This window comes from Lagenorhynchus albirostris, chromosome 16 (genome assembly GCF_949774975.1).
Source record: "Lagenorhynchus albirostris chromosome 16, mLagAlb1.1, whole genome shotgun sequence".
Taxonomy (NCBI): Eukaryota; Metazoa; Chordata; class Mammalia; order Artiodactyla; family Delphinidae; genus Lagenorhynchus; species Lagenorhynchus albirostris.
The window spans coordinates 50,129,301-50,151,587 of NC_083110.1; the positions used below are offsets into that span (position 1 = coordinate 50,129,301).

At 39.8% G+C, this 22,287-nt stretch overlaps 1 protein-coding gene across 3 annotated transcripts in view; it reads right to left on the minus strand.

Annotated features, from left to right (window-relative positions):
• CPEB3 (cytoplasmic polyadenylation element binding protein 3) overlaps positions 1 to 22,287 on the minus strand; it is a 178,426-nt gene that overhangs the window by 21,783 nt on the left and 134,356 nt on the right. For all 3 annotated transcript variants that reach the window (XM_060126201.1, XM_060126202.1, XM_060126200.1), the window contains exons 8-9: positions 12,126 to 12,240; positions 1,659 to 1,840 (exon numbers count right to left, since the gene is read on the minus strand). In XM_060126201.1, the coding sequence (XP_059982184.1) occupies positions 1,659 to 1,840; positions 12,126 to 12,240 (297 nt within the window). The remainder of the gene's footprint in view (positions 1 to 1,658; positions 1,841 to 12,125; positions 12,241 to 22,287) is intronic.

The following is a 22,287-nucleotide window of genomic DNA, read 5'->3' on the forward strand; positions in this document are numbered from 1 at the left end:
AACAAAGAAAGCTACTTTGATAGAGATGAGAACATAAGCGCTCTTCAGGTTAAGTTTATTTCCTGGGATCACCAGTGATGGGGGCAAAAGCGGTCTAAATGTAATGGAATCTGGGGCTTCAGACTCACAAATGTATAGGCACTAGCAACTCCACCAGCAGCAGTAGTTAAGAGAACACTCCACATAACACCATTGTCAATTCAACAAAGGTTTATCAAGCATCTACTGTGTCTGTACATCAAGCAATGGGTAAGCTCTGTGGAGCTTACAGTCTGTAGGGGAATTACTGATACAGAAGGGGTGCTGTGGGCACTTGAAAACTAGGAATGGAGCTTAATGTTTATCACCCCTGAGTTTCCACTGATTCAGAGTGTTTCAACATTCTGTAAAACTTCATTCATTTTAATTAAAAAACAAACCACCACTACTTACTTTTAAGGATCCCAGTAGATGCAGCAAATAGACTATTTATTTTAAGCACTGGCTTTTGTAATTTGATCTATGTCTTAAAGAAAATGTAATCTTGTTGACTATAAAAAAATTCATCACCAATTGAAACTTTCACCTCCTAAGAAACTTAGGTCTACTACGCAAAATTAGTCAGCCAACCATAGAGAGTATAGGTGAAACTTTGTAATACAACATATTTACTACTTTACTTATTCTAGTCCAGTGTATGCCCCAAGAACAGCCTTTGCTGGAAGCATTAACAACCACTGTACAATTGCATAGGGAGGTGTTTAGACTTGATGTTCTCCCACTTGATCTTTTAATCTATCAATACAGGTCCCAGATTAGCTACTAACACCTTCTATTCCCCCCAAGCTTCCAAACAGCAGCAGAGCTGGAATTTAAGGGATTTAAACCTGTGTCTGTCTCCAAACCCAACTGAACACACCAATGCCCTAGAGCTCTACTGCCCCCTGTTTAGATGAGAGTTAGCAAATCTGAGTGCCTCTACTGGTCAGGTAGGTAACACCAATGAGCAAAGAGGCAGGTAATGGATATGCATATTTGGTATGAGCAGGAGAACTATGGGAGTTGGAGAGGGGACTGGAGGGGACAGCAGCTATTTGGCTCCAATGACTGCTACCACGTATGCTCTTGCAATTTTTTTTGGCCATGCTGCGTGGCATGTAGGATCTTAGTTCCCCAACCAGGAATTGAACCCGTGCCCCCTGCAGTGGAAGCATGGAGTCTTAACCACTGGAATGCCAGGGAAGTCCCTATGTTCTTGCAATTTTAAAAGAAACCAGAACTTCAAAATTTTATATATACTCCTGAATATTAACATTAAATGTTAGTTCAAGTTTGTTTGTTTTAAGAGTACCACATGGGTCAAGCAGATTACCAGCTCTCAATCTTCGTTAACGTGCTGTGGGCATCATATTTTGAACGGCACTGGTTTGCTTTGCTAAATTCTGCAGTGTTATTTTCGTAAGTGTAACATCACCCTGGGGATGGGTGAGGCAGAAAGTTCATTAACGCCTTAAATACAAAGGGCACTCTCTTTTTCAGGCAGCCTAGATGGACTCATGGACTAATGTCATGTAAGGCAGAGCTGCTCACTTTGATCACAAGGTGCTTTTCTCCCCAGGGGCCCACAGAATAAATTTCATTTCTTTCCCATAGCAATTATACCCTGAGCAGTTGCTTACCCGTTTGTCAATGTCATTGTGTTGGAGCTGCACAAAGCGAGCGCTGATGGCTGCAATGTAACTCTGCTGATTGGAGAATGCCACGCGGCCAGCACCTTTGGGGTACTTCAGCTCTGGGTCCGTATCAATGCCAGCATAGCAGACACCGCCATACAAACGGTCCATGATCATTGCCAGTTCAACTGCAAGAAAATAAACACTGTTCGTTATAAATGTTTAGAAGGTACTCTTGCCCAGGAGAAGGAAGGACTATGTAAGGATCATGCAGTGTAATTAAGAAACGGAAAAGCCATGTTAAGTCTCATGAAGAGTGTCTACACCAGTCTTACAACTCAAGCAGGGGAGCTCCTCATAGGATATTTGAAAACAAAATGAAAAAAAATTTTAAGAGTTTACATAATCAGAGTTTCAGCAACAGTATAAAAGAAGTGATCTATCAGCAATCCTCCTGTTCTAATTTCTAACTGCTTAGTCCACTGGAGTGGGCCCTGGGTAGGCAAAGCATTTCAGGTACCCTAACAAGTTAATAAGAAACAGCTCTACTTACTGACCTCTAGGACTGAAAGCAATTACTAAAGTCACACTACTATATTAAGCTCAAGCTATAGGAAGAATTTAATTAAAAAAAAGAATTTAATTCATTTTAACTAGAGGCAATATGTTTACAGGCTTAAAGTAAATCTCTACAATTAAAAAAAAATAAAGATTTTAAGAGTATATACTCTCCCAATTGAGAATTCTCCATACTAACTTCTCACACTGAATTCTTAAATAATAGTACTAAAAATGATCACAGCAGCTATGGTTTATTGAGCACTTACAATGTGCCAGGAAACACTAAGCTGCTACAAAGGCAGTAAAAACATACCCATCCTACACCCTGCTATAAATCCAGAGGTCTGGTCTGCACACCTCACCATATTTCTTCTAAGTATACCTTTATATTGGTATATTTGCAAAACACCTGTACAGAAGGCACTTGGAAATTGGACCATTCCAAAGGTCTGATATTCTAAAATTGTCCCCATCAAAAGGTACCATGGAGAGACACATAGCAGTTACTTACCTGGATCCAAATTGCCTGAAGGTAATTGTTTACTTGATACTGGATGGCACCTCCTCCAGGTATGACCATTCCTTTCAGGCCACTCACATGGTTTAAGTCCAAAAGACTTAGTCCTACCCCTGGCGAACGACCCAAGAATCCACTTCCCTCAAACACCTACACATGGCATTTGGAAAGGAGCAGATAGGGAAGACAGATGATGACCTCGGACACAGCCAGTGTGCAAAGACCATCAGACAGTAGAGCTCCACAGGAATCAGTATCTGGGGAGAAGGAAAGCAGCACAACCTGGAGGGGTAGGGGAAGAACTCTGCAGCGGGTACAAGGGCTGAAGGGCTGAACGGTGTAAGATTTCTACAAACAGAAGGAAAGCCAAGTACTACTGGTTCCTGTAATAGGAAGCTGCTGAGGCAGTAAGAAAGCTATATCGCCAGACAGAAAGGCTGTCTTTCTATTCAACTTCTTCAAAATTTGTCCCCAAACCAGACTGCCTAATACTGGTAATTGTTTTCTAAGTGCCTGTTTCTAACTGGAAGAATGACTTCCAACCAACAGGTAATTTTCAGAAGGTGAGAAAATAAACTAGCAATAATTAAGCCAGAGAATAAGTGATTTTAAAGACAGAACAGCAGAAAGCTATCCCAATGATCCCATTATGATCAGAATTACTGAGTCACATCAGCCAAGGGAACACTGCTGGTTAGAGCCCAAGTGAACCCTGACTGCAGTCTTGGGGCAGGATCCAGGAATCACACTCATTCAAACAATGCAATAAGAATCATGTGTGTACCCTAAATATCAGAGTTCAGTGGGTCCTCATACTTCACCCCAACAACTTCTGATGGCTTGGGGACTTCCTCACGTAGCTAACATTATTCCAGTTAGAGAGAACAAGAAACTGAACGTGGGATTAATTCACTGCAGTCATTAATGAATTTCCTTTATTAGTCAAGTGGGCTTAGTAAAATATGTAACCTCAGGGCCTGGAAATTAAACACTAATTTTCCAAAGACCTGGTTTCCTCTGGAATGGAATAAGACAGTGAAAACTCCCTCAGCCTGGTGAATGGCCAGGAAAAGAATGTTGTCAAGGGACTGAATACACTTGTCTTCCACCCTTAGGAAGGATTCAAGAAAATACCTAATTTACAAAGAAGGTATACATACCAGCTGCGAGCCTGAAGCTCCAGCTGAAGAGAAGAGTTACCGTAACCACAGGTTCTTCTACTGCATCTTGGTCTCCAAAGGAACCTTAGGGATCCTCAGATGCCAGAGATGGCACCTTCCACAAGCACTTTGTGGATCTGGCTGCTGGAAAATCATCTTCACGTGCCAAAGATTAGGTCATGGCTGCTGCTGCTGGCAGTTACGTACTTTTGATAGGAAAAAGAAACCCTCATTCACTTCTGTTTTTATGAAAACTATATAAATAAATAATTTCCACTTAAAAGCTTATATACAGTCATTTTCTTGGCCACCCAAAACTCTGCAGGCATTTGAGCCAATGAAGTCTCACTCAAGTGAAGGGCAATTTGTTGAGAAGCTACAAGAAAGAAACCAAGGTGGCTAAAGGAAGTTTTCTGGGGGGGAAGAACATGAAGATTACCCATCTCTCTACCTTAATCTGTATTTTAACTACAAAAGTTCTAATACTGTGATGACCCTTGAAGGAAAGTAAATAATGACCAAACAACTGCTGTTTGTATTTGGTCCTTTACTCAATCAGCAAGTCTTCACTTTAGTGAATACTTCTTGCAGGCTAAACTCATGCTGGGCTCAAACACAATAGGTATGTCACCTAAGTACTAAACAGAGTTTTTAATTATTGAGAAAAGTAACCAGTTGGTAAAAACAGCACTAAAAAAAAATACTAACAATTCATCCACTACACAGGTAACTAACAAACACAGAGCAAGCTCTCCTCAAATCCTACAAATTCCCAATCCGAAAATATTTTTAATATGGAAGATACAAATTCACCTACAGATGTCATAATGTACCACTACTTTTAGAGACTAGGTTTTAAAGGGTTCTTTAGAGTGAGTATTATCAGTTAATGTAGGAAAGTCCCATATAAATTCCCTTCCTCTGATTAGGGGGGAGCTAAACCAAGAAGAGGGCTACCATTTTGACTACTTGGGAGGAAGAGAGAAAAAAAGCAGTAAGGATCAGGTAGAAATCAACTAAAACCTTCGTGGGTCTATCTATACCTTATGATCTCAATCCTGCTCAAGAAATGTGAGTCCTTGGGCTTCCCTGGTGGCGGAGTGGTTGAGAGTCCGCCTGCCGATGCAGGGGACACGGGTTCGTGCCCCGGTCCGGGAAGATCCCACATGCCGCGGAACGGCTGGTTCTGTGAGCCATGGCCGCTGAGCCTGCGCGTCCAGAGCCTGTGCTCCGCAACGGGAGAGGCCACAACAGTGAGAGGCCCGCGTACCGCAAAAATAAATAAATAAATTAAATTAAATTAAAAAAAGAAATGTGAGTCCTTGATCAAGGAAGTGTCTTATCTGGAAAATGTAGTCAAACCACCTACTAAACCTATGACAGTGAATCCTCATTCTAAACCATCCTCTGCAGAGGACAAGGACAGCGTAGCTCCCCAGAGCACGTTCTTAACATTTAACCTGAGGAAGATGAGGCTACCGGAGCAGGATATACAGGTAGAGGCTGAAATTCAGACAGATGGAGGTGACAGCAGGCATAGAGTCCATGAGGAAGTCAGGAAGCTCCAAACCACTTCTATTTTTTCCTTCCCATCCAGACAGTGTTCACGGCGTCTGTCTGGTCACCACAGGGGTGGGAAATTAGGAGTTCTGATAGCTATATCCAAGGGTATTCTGTACTTTGGATAAGATGTTCTGTGCTCTTAAGACAACTCAAGTCATCTCATAAACAACTGTTCCATGGTAACAGTACACTTCTATGAGTATAACCCACACATTGGCTCTTGTGATGAGCTTCACCATGTCCCAGACTGGAGAAGGAAACAAGCATATTGCAGTTGTATGTAGTGTATAGCGTTTCCATGAATTCCTCTGGGTTGTGGAGACTATGCCCTGAAGGTGGATCTGAACCCCAACTGTGTTCCTTGTTTTGCTCCTAATTCTTCACAGAGATCTGAAAGGGACTTCAGTTCATCAGAAAGAAAACCATGATGACTCCCCATCCTGCCCCACCCCAGGATCCTGTTCCTGTCGTTTAATTAGATTTCAAAGCTAGCCTAAGGCAATGTATAAGTCTGAGACACTATGAGAGCCAAACTGGGTAGAGCAGGAATGAGGATTCCTGAGGGAAATACTACACACAATTCTAAATTGTGAATCTAGAAGCTACATTTCTCCTCTTTGGAAATAACAAAGCAGACAGGAAAGAGGCATAAGGCACCTCAGGATTACAAGGGGTCTGGACTTCTGAAAGAAAGGAAAATTCAACTTGAAGGTGGACTTTCTGGGTTTACGATTGCTGAGGTGGTTCATGAGAGCAGTTCACACATCTTTAGTGGAGGAAATGTGCTCATTAGCTTCCACCCTGCATGAGACGTTGGGAAGTTAAGAATATTTTCAAATAAATGATATGAACAACCAACTAAGTAAGAAGGATAAGAGTTTTAACTTGATTAAATCGAGCTGGTACCAGATTGACTGTTATTGCTGTTACTGAGACAACAGATCTCAGATCTCAGCTTGATAAAGCAGCTTCCTTCTGTGCAAAGAGCCCCAAACTTGAAGTCTGGAGATCTGAGTTTGAAACTTGATTTTTTCACTTGTTGTGGTCTTGACTAATCACCCCCTTTGAACTCTGCTCCCTTATCTCTACAATGAAAAGTCTACCACTTATAACCTCACAGGGTTATCATGAGGATTAAACATACATGAGAGCTCTGAGCACACTGCTGGGCAAAGAGCAGTGCTCAAATGTTTAGTTTTGTCCAACAGTTGTTTTTCCCTCTACTCATAAATCTTTGCTTAACATTTACTTGGCCTGGTTTCTGCTCCATAAGCACCAGTTCATCCCAGTCTTACTTTGGCTTTATGCTAATGTTGCTCAAACTGCCACTGATATGGCAAACTTTGACATCGGCTGTGGGTGAGAGTTTGCTCTTTTGGAGGAGGAGCAAACAAACACAGACATTATAAAATCCTTAAGCCTAAGGGCAATGCAGTTAATCAAGTCAGTATGCCAATTCTGGAGTTTATCTGAGACAACTCATTCTGAACTTGGGACTTGGTGAAAGAAAAAGATTCTACAAAAAAAAAAAAAAAAAGGTGTCCACAATGTTCATTGCAGCACTATTTACAATAGCCAGGACATGGAAGCAACCTAAGTGTCCACTGACAGATGAATGGCTAAAGAAGATGTGGCACATATATACAATGGAATATTACTCAGCCATAAAAAGAAATGAAACTGAGTTATTTGTAGTGAGGTGGATGGACCTAGAGTCTGTCATACAGAGTGAAATAAGTCAGAAAGAGAAAAACAAATACCGTATGCTAACACATCTAATGGAATCTTAAAAAAAAAAAAAAAGGTTCTCATGAACCTAGAGGCAGGACAGGAATAAAGATGCAGACGTAGAGAATGCACTTGAGGACAAGGGAAGGGGGAAGGGTAAGCTGGGATGAAGTGAGAGAGTAGCATTGACATATATACACTACCAAATGTAAAACAGATAGCTAGTGGGAAGCAGCTGCATAGCACAGGGAGATCAACTCTGTGCTTTGTGAGACCTAGAGGGGTGGGATAGGGAGAGTGGGAGGAAGACGCAAGAGGGAGTGGATATGGGGATAGATGTATACATATAGCTGATTCACTTTGTTATACGGCAGAAACTAACACAACATTCTAAAGCAACTATACTCCAATAAAGATGTTAAAAAAAAAAAAAAAAAGGTGTTGGCAGGGGGACTTCCCTGGAGGTCCAGCGGTTAAGACTCTGTGCTTCCACTGCAGGGGGTGCGAGTTCCATCCCTGGTCTGGGAACTAAGATACTACATGCTGCATGGTGCAGCCAAAAAAAAAAAAGAGAGACAGAAAGAAAAAAAAAGAAAAAGAAAAAGCTTCTAGTGCTGACAAACTTGACATACAGATGATTTCTGCCTGCTACCACTTCACTGAACAAAAAGGCTATGGTTATAATACTCCTATTTCCTTAATCATAAATCAGGATGTGATTCCTAATACATGTGGACTACCAGAATGTTTGCAGAATGTCTGAAATAAATGCTCTTAGAAAAATTCATCATGTATGTTCTCTAGATGTATGTCATACCTTACTGAATATTTACCTCAAAAATTTTTTTCCCTAGAATTTCCATAGAAAGCCATCCTCACAACAGTGAGGTGGGGGGAGTTGGGAGGGGGGAAGGTGGAGAAGGAAATTTCAGGATCCATCACAGAATATTAGCAGGGGAGAAAAAGACAGGAAGAATCATCAGAGCAATAGTTAGGAAGATGGGAGATCCAAAGATGATGGGCAAATGGTAGGCTCTAGGAACTCAAGACTGATCTGTTCTGCAGGACCTGGTCAGATAAACTGTCAGAAGGAAGTCATAAAGTGGAGGAACAGCTCACAGATGCCTCTAATTAGAGAGGAAGACTGAGGGTTTTTCAAGCCTGATCAAAATTGGAAGTGGATGGGTCCCAAAGCTTGATCACTGAGGCAGCCCCCGAATGAGATGTCTAAGCCAAGAAGCTAGAGTCAGAGAACACTCAAGTTTACAAACCAGGGAAGAACACAGGGACCAGATCCTTCATTTTCCACTTTTTCCTGGTGGTCTCCTCATAACCCCCAAGCCCTTAGCTGGCACTTAGTTGCTCTCAGAGCAAAGAGATGTGGTCTGGAGAGGTTCCAATGTCATAGGGATATGCAACAGCGTTATCTCCATACTGAGATTTAGGAAGACATGCTGCTTACAACACTTGAATGAAGAGTGGCAACATGCTGTTGCACGTCCACGTAGTAGCGGGAGGAGAGACAGACCAGACAGACAGACCACCCCTTTCCCTGTACTGACTTCTCTGAAGAATATGTACTCTTTAGCCACACGGTGGCATGGCGAGTCCACCCACGGCCTTTCCTAGCGTCGGGGTGGGGAGAAGTGGGGAGTGGAAGGAAAGCAAGATGGAGAAACACCAGGAGGCTTCAGGCAAACCATCCTCGGCTTGCCACTGTCACTGACAGGAGTGATGGAAGGGAGAGACAAGAGACGTAGAAATGTGTATTATTTGACTTAGAGAAGGCAACAATCAGGCAGTCCAACTTCGGGGAAACTCATCTAGATTTTCCACTGATATTTTCCCATTTTCAGGCTAATTTTTCTAGGCCCCTGATTTTTTCCAACCTGAAGTTTTAAAAGTCACGCTTGTCAAAAGGTCAGAAGGAGCAACCTAAACTCCTCAGTCAAGACAATACCACTTAAAACAGGTTGCCTTGTTTCTTTAGAAGTGTTTCTGCACTTCTATTCGGTGGGATAACTATATTTAGAATAACTTATTAGTGATAATGGTCCCTGTCTTACAATGGGAGAATGTCAAAGATAAAAAGCCTCACAAGATCCAAAGGAATAATTCTTGAGTGATAACATTTTAGTCACTGTAAAGTGCTGAAGGACCATTTTTGGCCCAGGATAAGGTGAAAATCAATCTGGACACATAAAATGTCACCTGTTGAGTCTCATCACTGATATCTAGTCTAGGATCACCTTGTATATAGTGCCTGAAATAGTTTTAAGACTTTTCAGAATTCATAACCACGACACCCCTGGAAATAATAAAAAATGCCCTGAAGTATTTAAAAACCAAAATTTGAGAATCATTATGTTAAGGAGTATAATTTAGCATCCAATTAACTGAGTTAGTATTCTATTCATACATTTCTCATTTTCTTCTGTTCTGAAATCTTTGATTCTGTAGATGACGACTTGTTCAACATGATAGTGGGATGTCCATTCAGTGTGGCATGATGTGCACTTTCTCAGTGCCAATAACACAGTGCGTGCTCAATACGTTTATTATTCAAGTGAACTGCACTGTATTCAATTTAAGATTGTCTAGCAAAGTCAAAATGAATTCTTTTAAAAACAGTCTTCTATTCCAAGACACACACCAATCCACAAAACTCAGTGTGTTCCAAAGAAAACTAATTCTATGCACAGGGATAAAAGCTGCAGATGTTAACTCTTTTCATCTAGATTATGTGGCCTCCAATCTGGAAGTCTTGGATGGATAGAGTAAAATTCTAAGATGCTAATGTAGATTGTTTAGCCTTCTAGATACTAGCTACACTTATAGGAGGTGCTGGCATGGGGGAACACTGCCATTAGACCAAGTGACTGTAGATTACTAACCAATAATGGCAAAAACAAAATTTTAAAACAAAAAAATTTAGCTTACGTTAGAGAAAAAAGAACTTTGAAATTTACAAATTATGTACTATCTAGGCAGGGAACACAAAATCCCATTTCTGACTAGATAACTAAACATAATTCTTGTTTAACCGTAGAACTTGCAGCATCTTATAGACACAGAATGTTAAAGAAAGAATATAATTTAGCATCTTGGATTTCCTGTCTTGCAGTGTCAGTGCGATCATAAGAACAGTGTGAAAAACATATCATCACAAGATTTATAGAGAGAAAAAGATATAGGGGCCCACACGTATCCTTTCAAATGATTTAAACAGAAAGAATGAAGAGTGGCTAATAAAAAAGGGAATTTAGTTTATAAACTATTGTGTCTGTGACTTAAAAACAGACATAAGAGGTTAAAGCCAGTTCTGTTATCTTTACAACTGTGGGAACTTTTCTTTCAGAAATTTTTTTTTTCACATTCCCAGATAAGAAAAAAGGAGAGGTGCTGAGATATTAAAACTAATTTGTGCTTGTATTTAGTTGCAGAAAAGAACAGCTAGAATACTAGCAATGAATGTCCATTTTTGTAGAATCCATTTGCAGTTAAAACACTATCAAAGGGGACTTTTCTCCCTCTCCACTCCTAAACACACCACCAGTTAGAAAAAGCCAGGAATATTACACAGTGCCCCCACCCACATTTTTTTTTTTTTAAAGCACAAGCTGTTTAGAAACAAAGGGCTGCATTGGCCCTCATCTCATAATGCTGTTCACGTGCAAGTTAGCCCTGCTTAGACTTTATTTTCTGACAGCAGATGAAGGGGGAAGCATCTCTGCTGTTTTGCTTTCCTTCTCTGGGCAGGTTTTCCATGAGAATGAGAAAAAGACCCAGTGATGCTTGACTTTCTGAAGTACCATAAGATTACAAACTCCACAGTCATGATTAATATGTTTTAAAGTCCTTCAAAATGGAATTACGAATACATCTTTATACAGACCTAAAACTTATCTTTCAGGAGTAGATTGGAGTTGAGATTTGAATAAATATGTTAGAAATGTTGAGGAACATTCAGAATTAAGAAGTCCCCAAAGTCATAGAGCCAAAGAGCTGTAGGTACATTTTACAATTCTGTTTCACAACTTGATTTTAATGACCTCTGCTTTTTCTTTTACTTTTTAAGTAGAACTAAGTCTACTTGCTTACACTAACGTAGAGATAACACTGTCCTTTTTGCTACTACAGTGGCAACAGCTACCTTATTTTTTCATCTTATTTAAAAAAAAAATAAACTCAACTATTTTAAGCATTTTGAAAACTCTGTTCTTACAAATAATTTTATTATATTCCACGGGCAATCACACTAATCCACAACCAATTAGATTTGTCTTTGGATTTAAATACTGAAGTCATCAGCACAGCATCACTTCAAATGCCCCAGTCAGTAATGATTCTGCCCAATCCCAGCAGGCACAATTATTTCATCATTGGAAAGGTACTTAAAAAACAAAAAACAGGGGAGCTTTCAAGAAGTCAAAATAAAGATGCTCAAATACATACCTCACTTTTCAAAGTACATAAGAAAAAACAGGAACCTGTTTCACTTGGGAAAAGTTCAGTTTGATTCCCAGTGATACAATTTCTAGCAGTGGTTTGGTTCCTCACTGACTAAGTGGGCACACAGCTACACTGGACAGATTTCTGATGGGGTGACTTCTTTTTCTGTCATACGTAACAATGCTAACTGGCATAAGAATGCACACTGCCAAATGTATTGTTATTATTTTAAAAATAATTGGTTGAACAGGGAGGCACTAATTAGAATTCATCCCTCTGAAATAACAATTTAATGAAATTCACTCTTGTACCATAAGAAAATACAACGTCTTGGGAGAAAACATTTAAGGGTCAGCTCAGTGAAACTGACCTGACAGCCTTCTTTTTGGAGATTGTGCATAGCTGACCAGAAACCTAGAAAATATTGAAGACTAAACACATTGGGGATTCTGTTGTTGGTTTTGTTGTTGTGGTGTTACTATTTCCACTCACCAGCTCGAAGGGGTCGTGGAACTCCCCCAACAAAGATAGTTTTTCTGGGGTCCAAAGGCTGAGAACCATCCATTACAAAGTCACTGTCACTTAGGTTCCATGGTCGAATTTGCACCTGAAAAAAAGTCGTTTACTTGGTCCTTACTTCATTTCCATCAACCCCAAATGAGAATAAGGTGACTAAAGACAAACCCACTGATTTGTGCATTTTACAACATACACAACCCAAACAAAATCCAGTTATTAGTTAATGTAATCTGCATTAAGTGCCTTCCAATAGAACTCTTGGGGAATCTACTTACAGGTATTAGACTCAACACTCTAGACATATACCATGAAACCTTCAGAAACCACCTGTGGTTTAAAAAAGGGCAGTCTTTTATAGATAGAGTCTGGGTTTTGAATTTTAACACGTTAGACTGTTTATAACCTGTCACATTACAGCACTTAGTTTTTTAAGAGCTCACCTAAAGAGGGACAGGAACATTGGGAATATTTTCTAAAAATTATCCATATGTCTGGATTTTAAATGATCACCCCCTAAAATTAAAACATTTCTCCTTCAGCAACATGATTTAACACAGTGTAACACTTATCAAGTTAGCACACAATTACCAGCAATATCAAATCCTGAAGGTCACAGATTTATCGACTTTTGGTTGATCTGATTTTCCTAAACAAGTCTGGTTAAATAAAGGTAAGCCCAGGAAATGAAGCAAATTTTCAAAGAATAGAAAAAGAAATCTCTATGACATATTTCTAACTGGTAATGTCTCTTCACTGGGACTCTGACTTCCTGCCCATAGTTTACACTGTTTTACCATTATCATATAAAATAAGGTATTCCATCAGAATCGTAACCTTAAAGCATATTCCTTTCAATCCATAACCAAACAAAACAAAACAAAAAAAGCACAAAAAACCCTCTCATACCGAAAGGCCAGTTTCAGCACTGCCTGAAAACCAACCGGTCGCTCAGCTGGCCATGCGCACTGGGAAGTAGGCCAGGTATAGAAGCAGAGAAAATAGTGTCGGTCTTTAAGGAACACCCCTCTCCTTTCCCTTCATCGATTAGGATAGGAAACAAAACAGCTGAATTTTCATTTTCTTAGTATCAACAAAATTCTTCTTTTGCCCCATTACTCAATCAACAACAGAATGCAAGGAAACACATATGATAATTTCTTATGTGGCCTGGCTATATCCAGGCGTACTCCTATTTGAAAGGTAGTAAATCTGTCAATTACACTTTCAAAACATCTTGGGTCATCTCTAACATTGGCATCGCTCAGTTAGAAGCAGGCTACACGTTCCTTATGATTGTTACAAAATGTACCCCCCCACTCCGCAGCTTTTTGGGCTTTTATGACACAGTTGCCTTCACCAGTTAGCCAGAAGCCATAAAATCTCCACTTCTTCCCTAGACCCTAAAACCTTGGACCTGTTTGTAATTCTGTTAACACTCAGGCATCTGCTCTACCTTTATCACTTAAAAAAAAAAAATCCAGTTCTTTCCTTGTAAAATTTGGTCTGTTTGACTAAATTATTGTTCCCTTGACATTTACCACAAAGGCAGATTCACCAATACCATAAAACACCACTTTCAAATGCCTTCATGAGGGCCCATTATTAATTTTTAATTAAAAACACAATTCCTGACACTAAGAAAAAGGATTCTAACGTCACCAAAAAAAAAAAAAAAAAAAGTAGGGCAAATCTTTTTCTACACAGAGCCCTCTCTTCTTCTAGTCTCATCCTTTATTAAGTAGTTAAGGCAGCTTCAGGACCAGGTAATTCCATTAACTTTATGATAACTGAGTTTGCTCATATGGCTCACAAATGAAAACAATTCCTGTGTAGTATCCATAGTGTTCTGGTTTCATTTAATCAAAAGTACAGAAAATGTAGCCTTGTACGATAGCTGGAGGTTACTGCTGCTCAAAAGAACTCTGCAGACGATCTCAAACCTGCCTGTTGAGGGTCTCCATTGCTGCCTCTTCTTCCCTCTGACACCCTCTCCACCCCCCTTCATTACATCACACACAACCCATTCCCTTACCCTATTCTTGGTAAAAATACAGGAAGAGGACTAGGGAGACAGTAATGATTAATCCTATTCACAAAACCCACATTTCCCAGCTGCCACCACAGAACAGCTCCTCAGAGCTCACACCACTGCAGATTCAGAGAAATGTCAACACAGGCCAACATCAGTACACTCTAAGAGCTAAGCAAAAAGTAATACTGTGGTACTGTTTGCACTGAGAAGTTCCATTCACACTCTGGTTTCTCTCTGAAATATAAGACCATTCTCATACAGGCATGTTCTCCATCTTCTAAGGTTTATTCTCAGGGTCTAATCTCCATGTTCTATCTTTCTGACTTACTCTTCGAAAAAAATATATATATGTGTTTCTCTACTCTTTTAATCCCATACTTTATAAGCTGACTCAGATATTTTGTAGAAGGGGTAGAATATAAGTAAAAGAACTGTTTTTTTTATTATCTTTATTTCTTTAATAATTTTTGAGAAAGGATGAAATTAGATCTCTGTCCTAACTCAACATAAACTTCCCCTGGCAAAACAGCTTTTACATACATAGGGATTACTGTGTGTGAGTGTGAGTGTGTGTGTGTGTGTGTGTGTGTGTGTGTGTGTGTGTGTAACAACTCTTGCAGGATGTTGTCAAATAGGCTATACTGGGCAGTAAAAGCCACAACATCCTAAGGACAAGGATAAGGTGAAGAATGGTGAAGATTACCTTAAATGAGCCTGACATGGTTTCAACACTGCCTCCTGAAGAAACCTGACATTTGATTACAAAGGTGACCCTAGGAAGAGGCTATCTGGGAGGGGGCACCCACTAGCCCTTTGGCCATGCCATGACCGGATACACAAAAACAAATGTCTGTAGGGCTAGACAGGCAGCATAAACATGTCAAGCTACCAGGACAACTGGTTAGTAGGCAGGCAGTGACACAATGGAGTAAACCACTCCTTTTATTTATTTTTTAAAATTTTTATTTTCTATTGGAGCATAGTTGATTAACAATGTTGTGTTAGTTTCAGGTGTACCGCAAAGTGATTTAGTTACACGTATACATGTATCTATTCTTTTTCAAATTCTTTTCCCATTTAGGTTATTACAGAATACTGAGCAGAGCTCCCTGTGCTATACAGCAGGTTCTTGTTGGTTACCTATTTTAAATACAGCAGTGTTAAACCACTCTTTTTAAAGGAAGCAGACACCTGTCAACTCCAGCTAGAAGTTATCATTTGTGAATGTGTTGTCAGACTTTTCCATTTCTCGAAAGTAGCTAGAAATTCAGATTTTTACATGAAACTTCAAGATTTTTGAATGCTGGGAACTGATTCAAATGTATAAAGTCACTTGTACACGCTAGACAAAACTATCTGCAGGCCAGATCTATCCTGTGGGCCCCAGTCTGTGATCTCTGGTTAGAAAGGTTTAGTTACCACACAGCTCCTCACAATGGAATGTTTTATTGCATAAACACTTACGAGACAAAATTAAAAAATGGTTTTTCCTTAGTTTCTTTTTTAAGCATGTATTCCTGTGGAAGTTCTGGTCAGGACCATAAACCTACTTTTAGCTGAATTATTTGTCTTCTAAATTTTTATCTCCTTAATTAATAATTGGCTTTGTATAACTGCTTATCTCCAAAGGCAAAATCTCTTTAAGGATAAAGGCAAAAACCAAACATAAAGCTTGGTAGTATAAATATACCAATTTATACCATAAAGTGACTTCAACAGCCGTCAAGAAATCTAAAAGAACAGCCGTCAAGAAATCTAAAAGAACATAACATTAATATGTAATAGCAACAGTTAGTACTAAAAGCACTAATTTTCCTTTTCAAGGTTTCCCAAAGTGTGTTCTGTGAAGTGTAGATCCCTAGGGTTGTGTTTCCTAAAAGCAGTGTTTAGGAAAAAGTTATAAACTTCCTTCTTGGAGCTTCACAGCAGACACTGGTGTATATTAATTAAAGGCTCTAAGAAGTTCTACAGGAAATGAATCTATTCGAATGTTGTTTAAGCCAGCATTTCCAAAATTACTTCCATGGAACCTATTTTTTTTGCGTAACACCTATTCATATCCACACTTTGGGTAATACTGCCCTATTATATCTTACTCTTAGTATGTATCAAAATATGGCAATAATAAGGTTGAACTAATTGAACAAAATATCATAGAAACTTCACTCCAATCAAGGCCTTTTCCTCACTTATTTCCTGCTATTGCTCTCAAAGAGTTAACTAAAATTTCATCCTGGTTAAAACTGAAAGTCATTAATAGGGATAGGATTAGGCTAATTTCTAGGAAAAAAATTTAAGAAATGCAATAGAGGTCACTTATTTTGACAGGATGCTACAAGATAACATCATTTCCTAAAAAGACAATTTCACTGAAAATTTGCAAAAGCCTCTAAGTTAAAATTAAATATAAAATGCATTTTTATTGTATCTTTAATAACAGCATAAGAGAAAACATACAGTTTTAGTAAGAACAGTTTTAAACACAAGCCTTAGGATTTCAAGTTTCTGAACATGACCAAATCTCCCTATAGCTCTAGCATTCTCTCAGTTTAGCCCACTATTTAGAATTTAGACATTATCTACCAGTAAATAATGTTATCTTGAGCTCATTTTAAACATCTCACCCTATATGTGGTCTGGTGCTCTCCTTAGGTTACAAACATCTACCACGTGAAGGGTCTACTGCACAGTGCCTTCCTTTTCATTTGTTGGGCTCAAAGCAGCTCCAAAAAGCAACCAAACTGTTCAGAGTCAACAGTGCAATCTGGTGGCTAGTTCAGGAAATCACCTGACCAAATCCCCCTTCCCTGCCATCTGATCTCTTTCCCACAAAGTATCCATAAAGCTCATAGCTCAGCATCGCCCCAACCCCACCCCATTTCCTTTTTCCTCTTTTCAACACTCTTCAAACTCCTACTCAAGCTCTTCAGGAAAAAGTCTCCATTTTTCTCTCCCTAATCCTACAATCCTTTCAATGTACATGAATCAGAAAAACAATAGTGCAGAACCATCAGGACTGCTCTCCCCAGTAAGCAGCAGCATCCCAGCTCTTCTGACAACCAGGATGAGTCAGCTAAACCTAGGTCCGCTGATACAGCTGCAACAGCTCAGCTGCAGTGGTAATGAACTCAGACCCACCCCAGCTGTCAGCAATTCTATTTTAAGAATCACAGACCTCACAGAATGACTGGAGTGCCCCACAGTATCACAAATAAACTAGTTTGTGGTTTGTGAGGCATCTTTATCTCTTCCACGTGTAAGGGGTTGTTTTATTATCATAACCACCAAAACTAACAGCCGTAACAGCAATAACTGTGGTTTGGACTCTTCAAAGTATATTCACATTTGGTATCTCATGTCAACCTAATTTTCAACACATAGCTCCCGAACAAACGGCTCAGCCACCTTTGTGGAGTTTAGATGCTACCTGTGATTCTCAAATGCTGCCCTCCACCCAATAGAGAGGATAAGAAGATGCCCTCCCTGTACCTTCTGCGGTAAGTGGCCAGAAAGAAACTTAACAGCTGCTCAGAGGCACTGGCCTTGATGAGACTTCTGTACCCTGGGCAGCTCTGGGGCCTCCAGGCAGAACTCCACTGGGACTCAAAGCAAAAAGCTCTCACTGTCACACTAAGACTATTCCTCAGATACCAGTAGATCACAGGCCCCAAAGAACCTCAGCAAAATAGCCTGGATTCTTCTTAGACAGGAAGCCAAAAGTAACCCTGGGAAATTCTCTTACACTCTCCCAGGATGCTCCACACCCACCACCAGCATCAAGAAACAGTGCAGGTACAAAAAGGAAATTGCTGCCATCCGCACCAGGCTACACAGCCTGATGTATGGAAACCACAGGCTGACAGCCCCACTGGGAACTTCAGTTACTGTTGAACAATTCAAACAACACTCTGTATACTGTTTCATAAGGGCACCCAGTACAAAAACAGAGCATGCATAAACTGTGCCCCGAAAATGGTGATGTACATCCTTGCTCTATGCTTGATATAATAAAGCCATTATCAATTAGATGCTATGATTAATACCCGTACTTACAACCGTAAGATTCAAAGAAACATCTTCCCTCCAAAGGCTTTCCAGACTCCCTCAGGAACACCTGACCACTTTGCTTTTGAGCCACCCCACATCAACTACGGTCTATAATGCTTCCATCATAGCACCTGTGACTCCTTACTCCACTTACTATTCACTTGGCTATTTCCCTCCATTGGACTCTGGGGGCCTCTAAGGCTGAGACCATATCTCTGTGTGGGTCCCAACTGCCCAGCACGGCACCCAATCCTTAGTGAGTGCTCTGTGCTCCTCAGCATGCTGGTGAATTAACGAAGGTTTTCCCGAGGGGCAGACAGTGTTGCTGTAAGAACTTGTCCAGCAGCTGCCCCTCTATAGCTCCCCAATCACTCTCCTCACTCCACTTAAAGCTACCTTCTAGAGGCATGGAAATACACTGTCTGGTCACCAGTGGGTACGCCAGGGCTTGGGCCTAATCAGTGCAAATTTCTGATGCCACTAGGTGACGCACGCGGTGATCAGAATCATCTAGTGCTCGTCATCACTTCTGATATTCCCGCATCACTTAGAAAGTATAAGCGAGATAGATGATTCCCTTTTGAAAGAAAGAAGAAACTAGCAGTTTTGAGCACCTACACTGCACCACTGTATTGGCATTTTACATACACTGTCACATTTAAACTCACCATAACTGTTATGCTGTAAAAATTATCTCTACTTTAAAAACAAGGAAACTCAGACTCAGAAGTGTGACAGCAACTCAGGACTGAAACCCAGGTTTATCTGACCCCAAGTCTATAGACACTCTTTCCACTGCAATGATGCTGTGTGCCTGCAAGGCTCCCTGTCCTCCAGGCTACTGGCCACCAGCTCTGCTTCCCAAGAGTCTCCTGGAAAAGTCAAAATGCATTTTTATTTGTGAATGATTAACCGCTCTCTTCTTTCCAATCTCATTTGGCCCATTTTCAACACATTAAGAAATGACCCATAGACTCTTCTCAAAGCTACTAAACAAAACTAGCAGTTAGAAAAGCTCAAATATGATTTGGCAATGAAACTGGCTATTTTAACTTCTAGGTTCATAGCCTCAGGCACTCTTGCGCTGCAGCCAGACAATTTTGTCCAATGTCTACATAAATGTGTATTTTCAGTTCCATGGCGCTAGGGCAAGGATGTTGTCACTGGCATGCCGATCACTCAAACTCTTGAGAGGAATGTACACATAAAAGTTCACGTTACCTAAGTTTTTCCTGGGAAGAAGCCTATTCTTTGAGTGAGCTTCATGAAATACTAATTCTACCAGAATCTTCACAAGTATAATCCCCAAAGAGGTATATAATATGCTGGATTAAACAATATTACACACATTTATTTATTGCAAAACTCCTCAGAACTTTAATATATCAATGTTTCCCAAACGTTCTTGGCTATGGAATCTTTAATTAAAGAAGAAAGTGGATATAAAATGTACAAAGTAAGTGCTCAATAAGGGACACCTATTATTATTAAGAGCAAACGTTCTGTCAATGATCCTCTCAAGAGACCAGTGTTTGATGAGACAAGCGTTCTTCAGAACACACTTTGGAAAACACGGACTATGATCCATTAGAGGATGGTATTGGCTATTTTGCCCCCTGGTTACCATTTTGTACACTGAAACTGCAGCATCTTTTAGACCTCCCTAGAAAGGAATAACAGCTTCCAAAGACTCAAGCACTAAGAAACTCTGGACCCATTTGCAAAATCAGAGATGCATGGAGAAAAAAAAATAAGACATTATGAATAGGAGGTACTTCTCTCATTTTAAAGGAGGAATTCTTTCTTTGGAGAAATTCTTATGATGGGAGGTGCCCAAAGCATGAATTTAGACAAGGAACAAATAAATAAATCAAGAAGATTAGAAGTGCTAAAGATTTCCAAGGTGGGATAGGACACAAAACCAGATTTGATTGAGCCAAGATAAAATTATAGTTATTGTCTTAGGAGGTAGTAGGTGGGGAATGAAAGAGTTTGAGTAAATATACCACAAACCCAAGGACTGAGGCCATCAATCAAGACTGCCCTACAAGCCCCTACCTGTTTTTCCCAATTTAACTTCCCTCTACTCCCTTTCATATATTTGTGTTCCATCCTAAGTGTTCTGCATTCATGCCACACAATTTCTCATTTCTGTGTTCACACTGTTGCCTTTCTCCAAAATGTCTATTCCCCCACACCTCGATACTTCTCCTGGCCAATCTCCAAACTCTCTTCATCCTTCAAGACCTCGTTTAAATGACACTTCATCCAAGAAGCTTTCTTTCATCACTCCTGGTATGTATAAACTGTCCAAAGTGCTTAATCTACATCTTACCTTGCTGTATTCATTATTTTTCTTAATTTGACAAATATCTGAGAACCTCTTATGCACCAGGCTCTACAGATTTGTCTATTTATACACTTGTTTTATCTACTCATTATATTATTAAGTTTTTGAACACAGGATTTTATGTCTGATTCAAAATAAGTTCTGATTCATAGTAACCAATACTAAAGCCTTGTCCATAGTAGGCACTCAAATGTGGTTTGAAGGAAGAAAGGAAGGCACAGCATTTTTAAAAGCTGTATGTGGGCTGGAGACAGCTTAAATCCTAGGCAAAACGATCGGCCTATTTTTGTAACTAAAAAAAGTGATGAAAAATGCTAGAGATTCCTCTGATTTATAAATGGGGGTAGGAGACACTGGAATGACAGACAGATTAGACAGATTTAAAAACTAAATAATTAAACCAGCCTCTATTTCCAGCTTCCTTTTTTTCCCACCATTTTTCTTTTTTAATTTTTGTCTTTCTAGTTTTAAGTGGATGACCTGAGCAATAACCTAAAGAATTCACCTTACATAAGACACTTCAGTTTGGTAAGACAGTTTAAATATATATATAGCAAAGTCAATCTGTCATGTTTTAGAATATTTATAAATTGTGATTGTGCTATAAATTGTAAGGAGGAAGAATTAGGAAACTTTTCTGATACTCCTTTCAAGGTGTTTGCTATCCCACATCTCTGGCCAAAGTGTTCTAGAAGTTAAGAACCATAACATCTCCTTCCTCACCTCCTTTTCAAGGTTACTCTTTTCAGCCCCTCAATCTGTTAGACCCTCTTAGGTTTCCTCATCTATCAGTCTGCTGTCTTGAACCTTCAGGTTCAGCCTATTTCTACATTCGAAAAGTAGAGTTCCCTTAACAAGAGGGACCACTGTCACAATGGCTGCCTGCTTTACTGGAAGCATGGACAAGAACACAGCTATCCTCTGGGATGCCTGGGACATCTGAGCTATGGAACTCCTCTTGCTGGAGGAAGGGGAAAAAAAAAATCACCGATCTAGAGGCTTTGCAATTACTCCTACTCTTGCCAATTTGTCTTTCATTCTTTAAGACTGAGGGATCCTCTACTCAATACCCTGTAATGGCCTATATGGGAAAAGAATCTAAAAAAGAGTGGATATATGTATATGTATAACTGATTCATTTTGTTGTACATCTGAAACCAATACAACATTGTAAATCAACTATACACCAATAAAAATTAAATTAAAAAAAAGACTGAGGGGTCAATTAATCAGGCCATAAATACAGTTTCTTTTGCCATCTTTCAGGATCAGACCTATATATAGAATAGTGGAGTCATCTAATGAAAGGTAATCACTGACCAAAAATATAACTACCTGAAATCCACTAAGTATGGATTCATTTGAGTTAAAAAACAAACATGATCTTAGAAAGGATAAGTGAGAGGGAACCTTTCTACAGGCGCTGTATTAGGAAAACCATGTGATTAACCTAATCCACACAAAGGGAGTGGGGGGTTGATTTAGGGGAAAGGGAGAGGGCAAAGGACAGAAAATCTGTGAGGTCACTTTAGAACATGGTGTATATTTCCAAGGAGGAATTCTGGGAGGACTGGAGAGAACTAAACAACAGAACGAGGGCACTAAGATCCTGAAAGGTAGCCAAGCTAAGAAGTAGAAAAAGCCAGAAAGAGCCACAGCTCAGAAGGTTTGGTGAATGAGCTCTAGAGGCTGACTTTACCTTGACC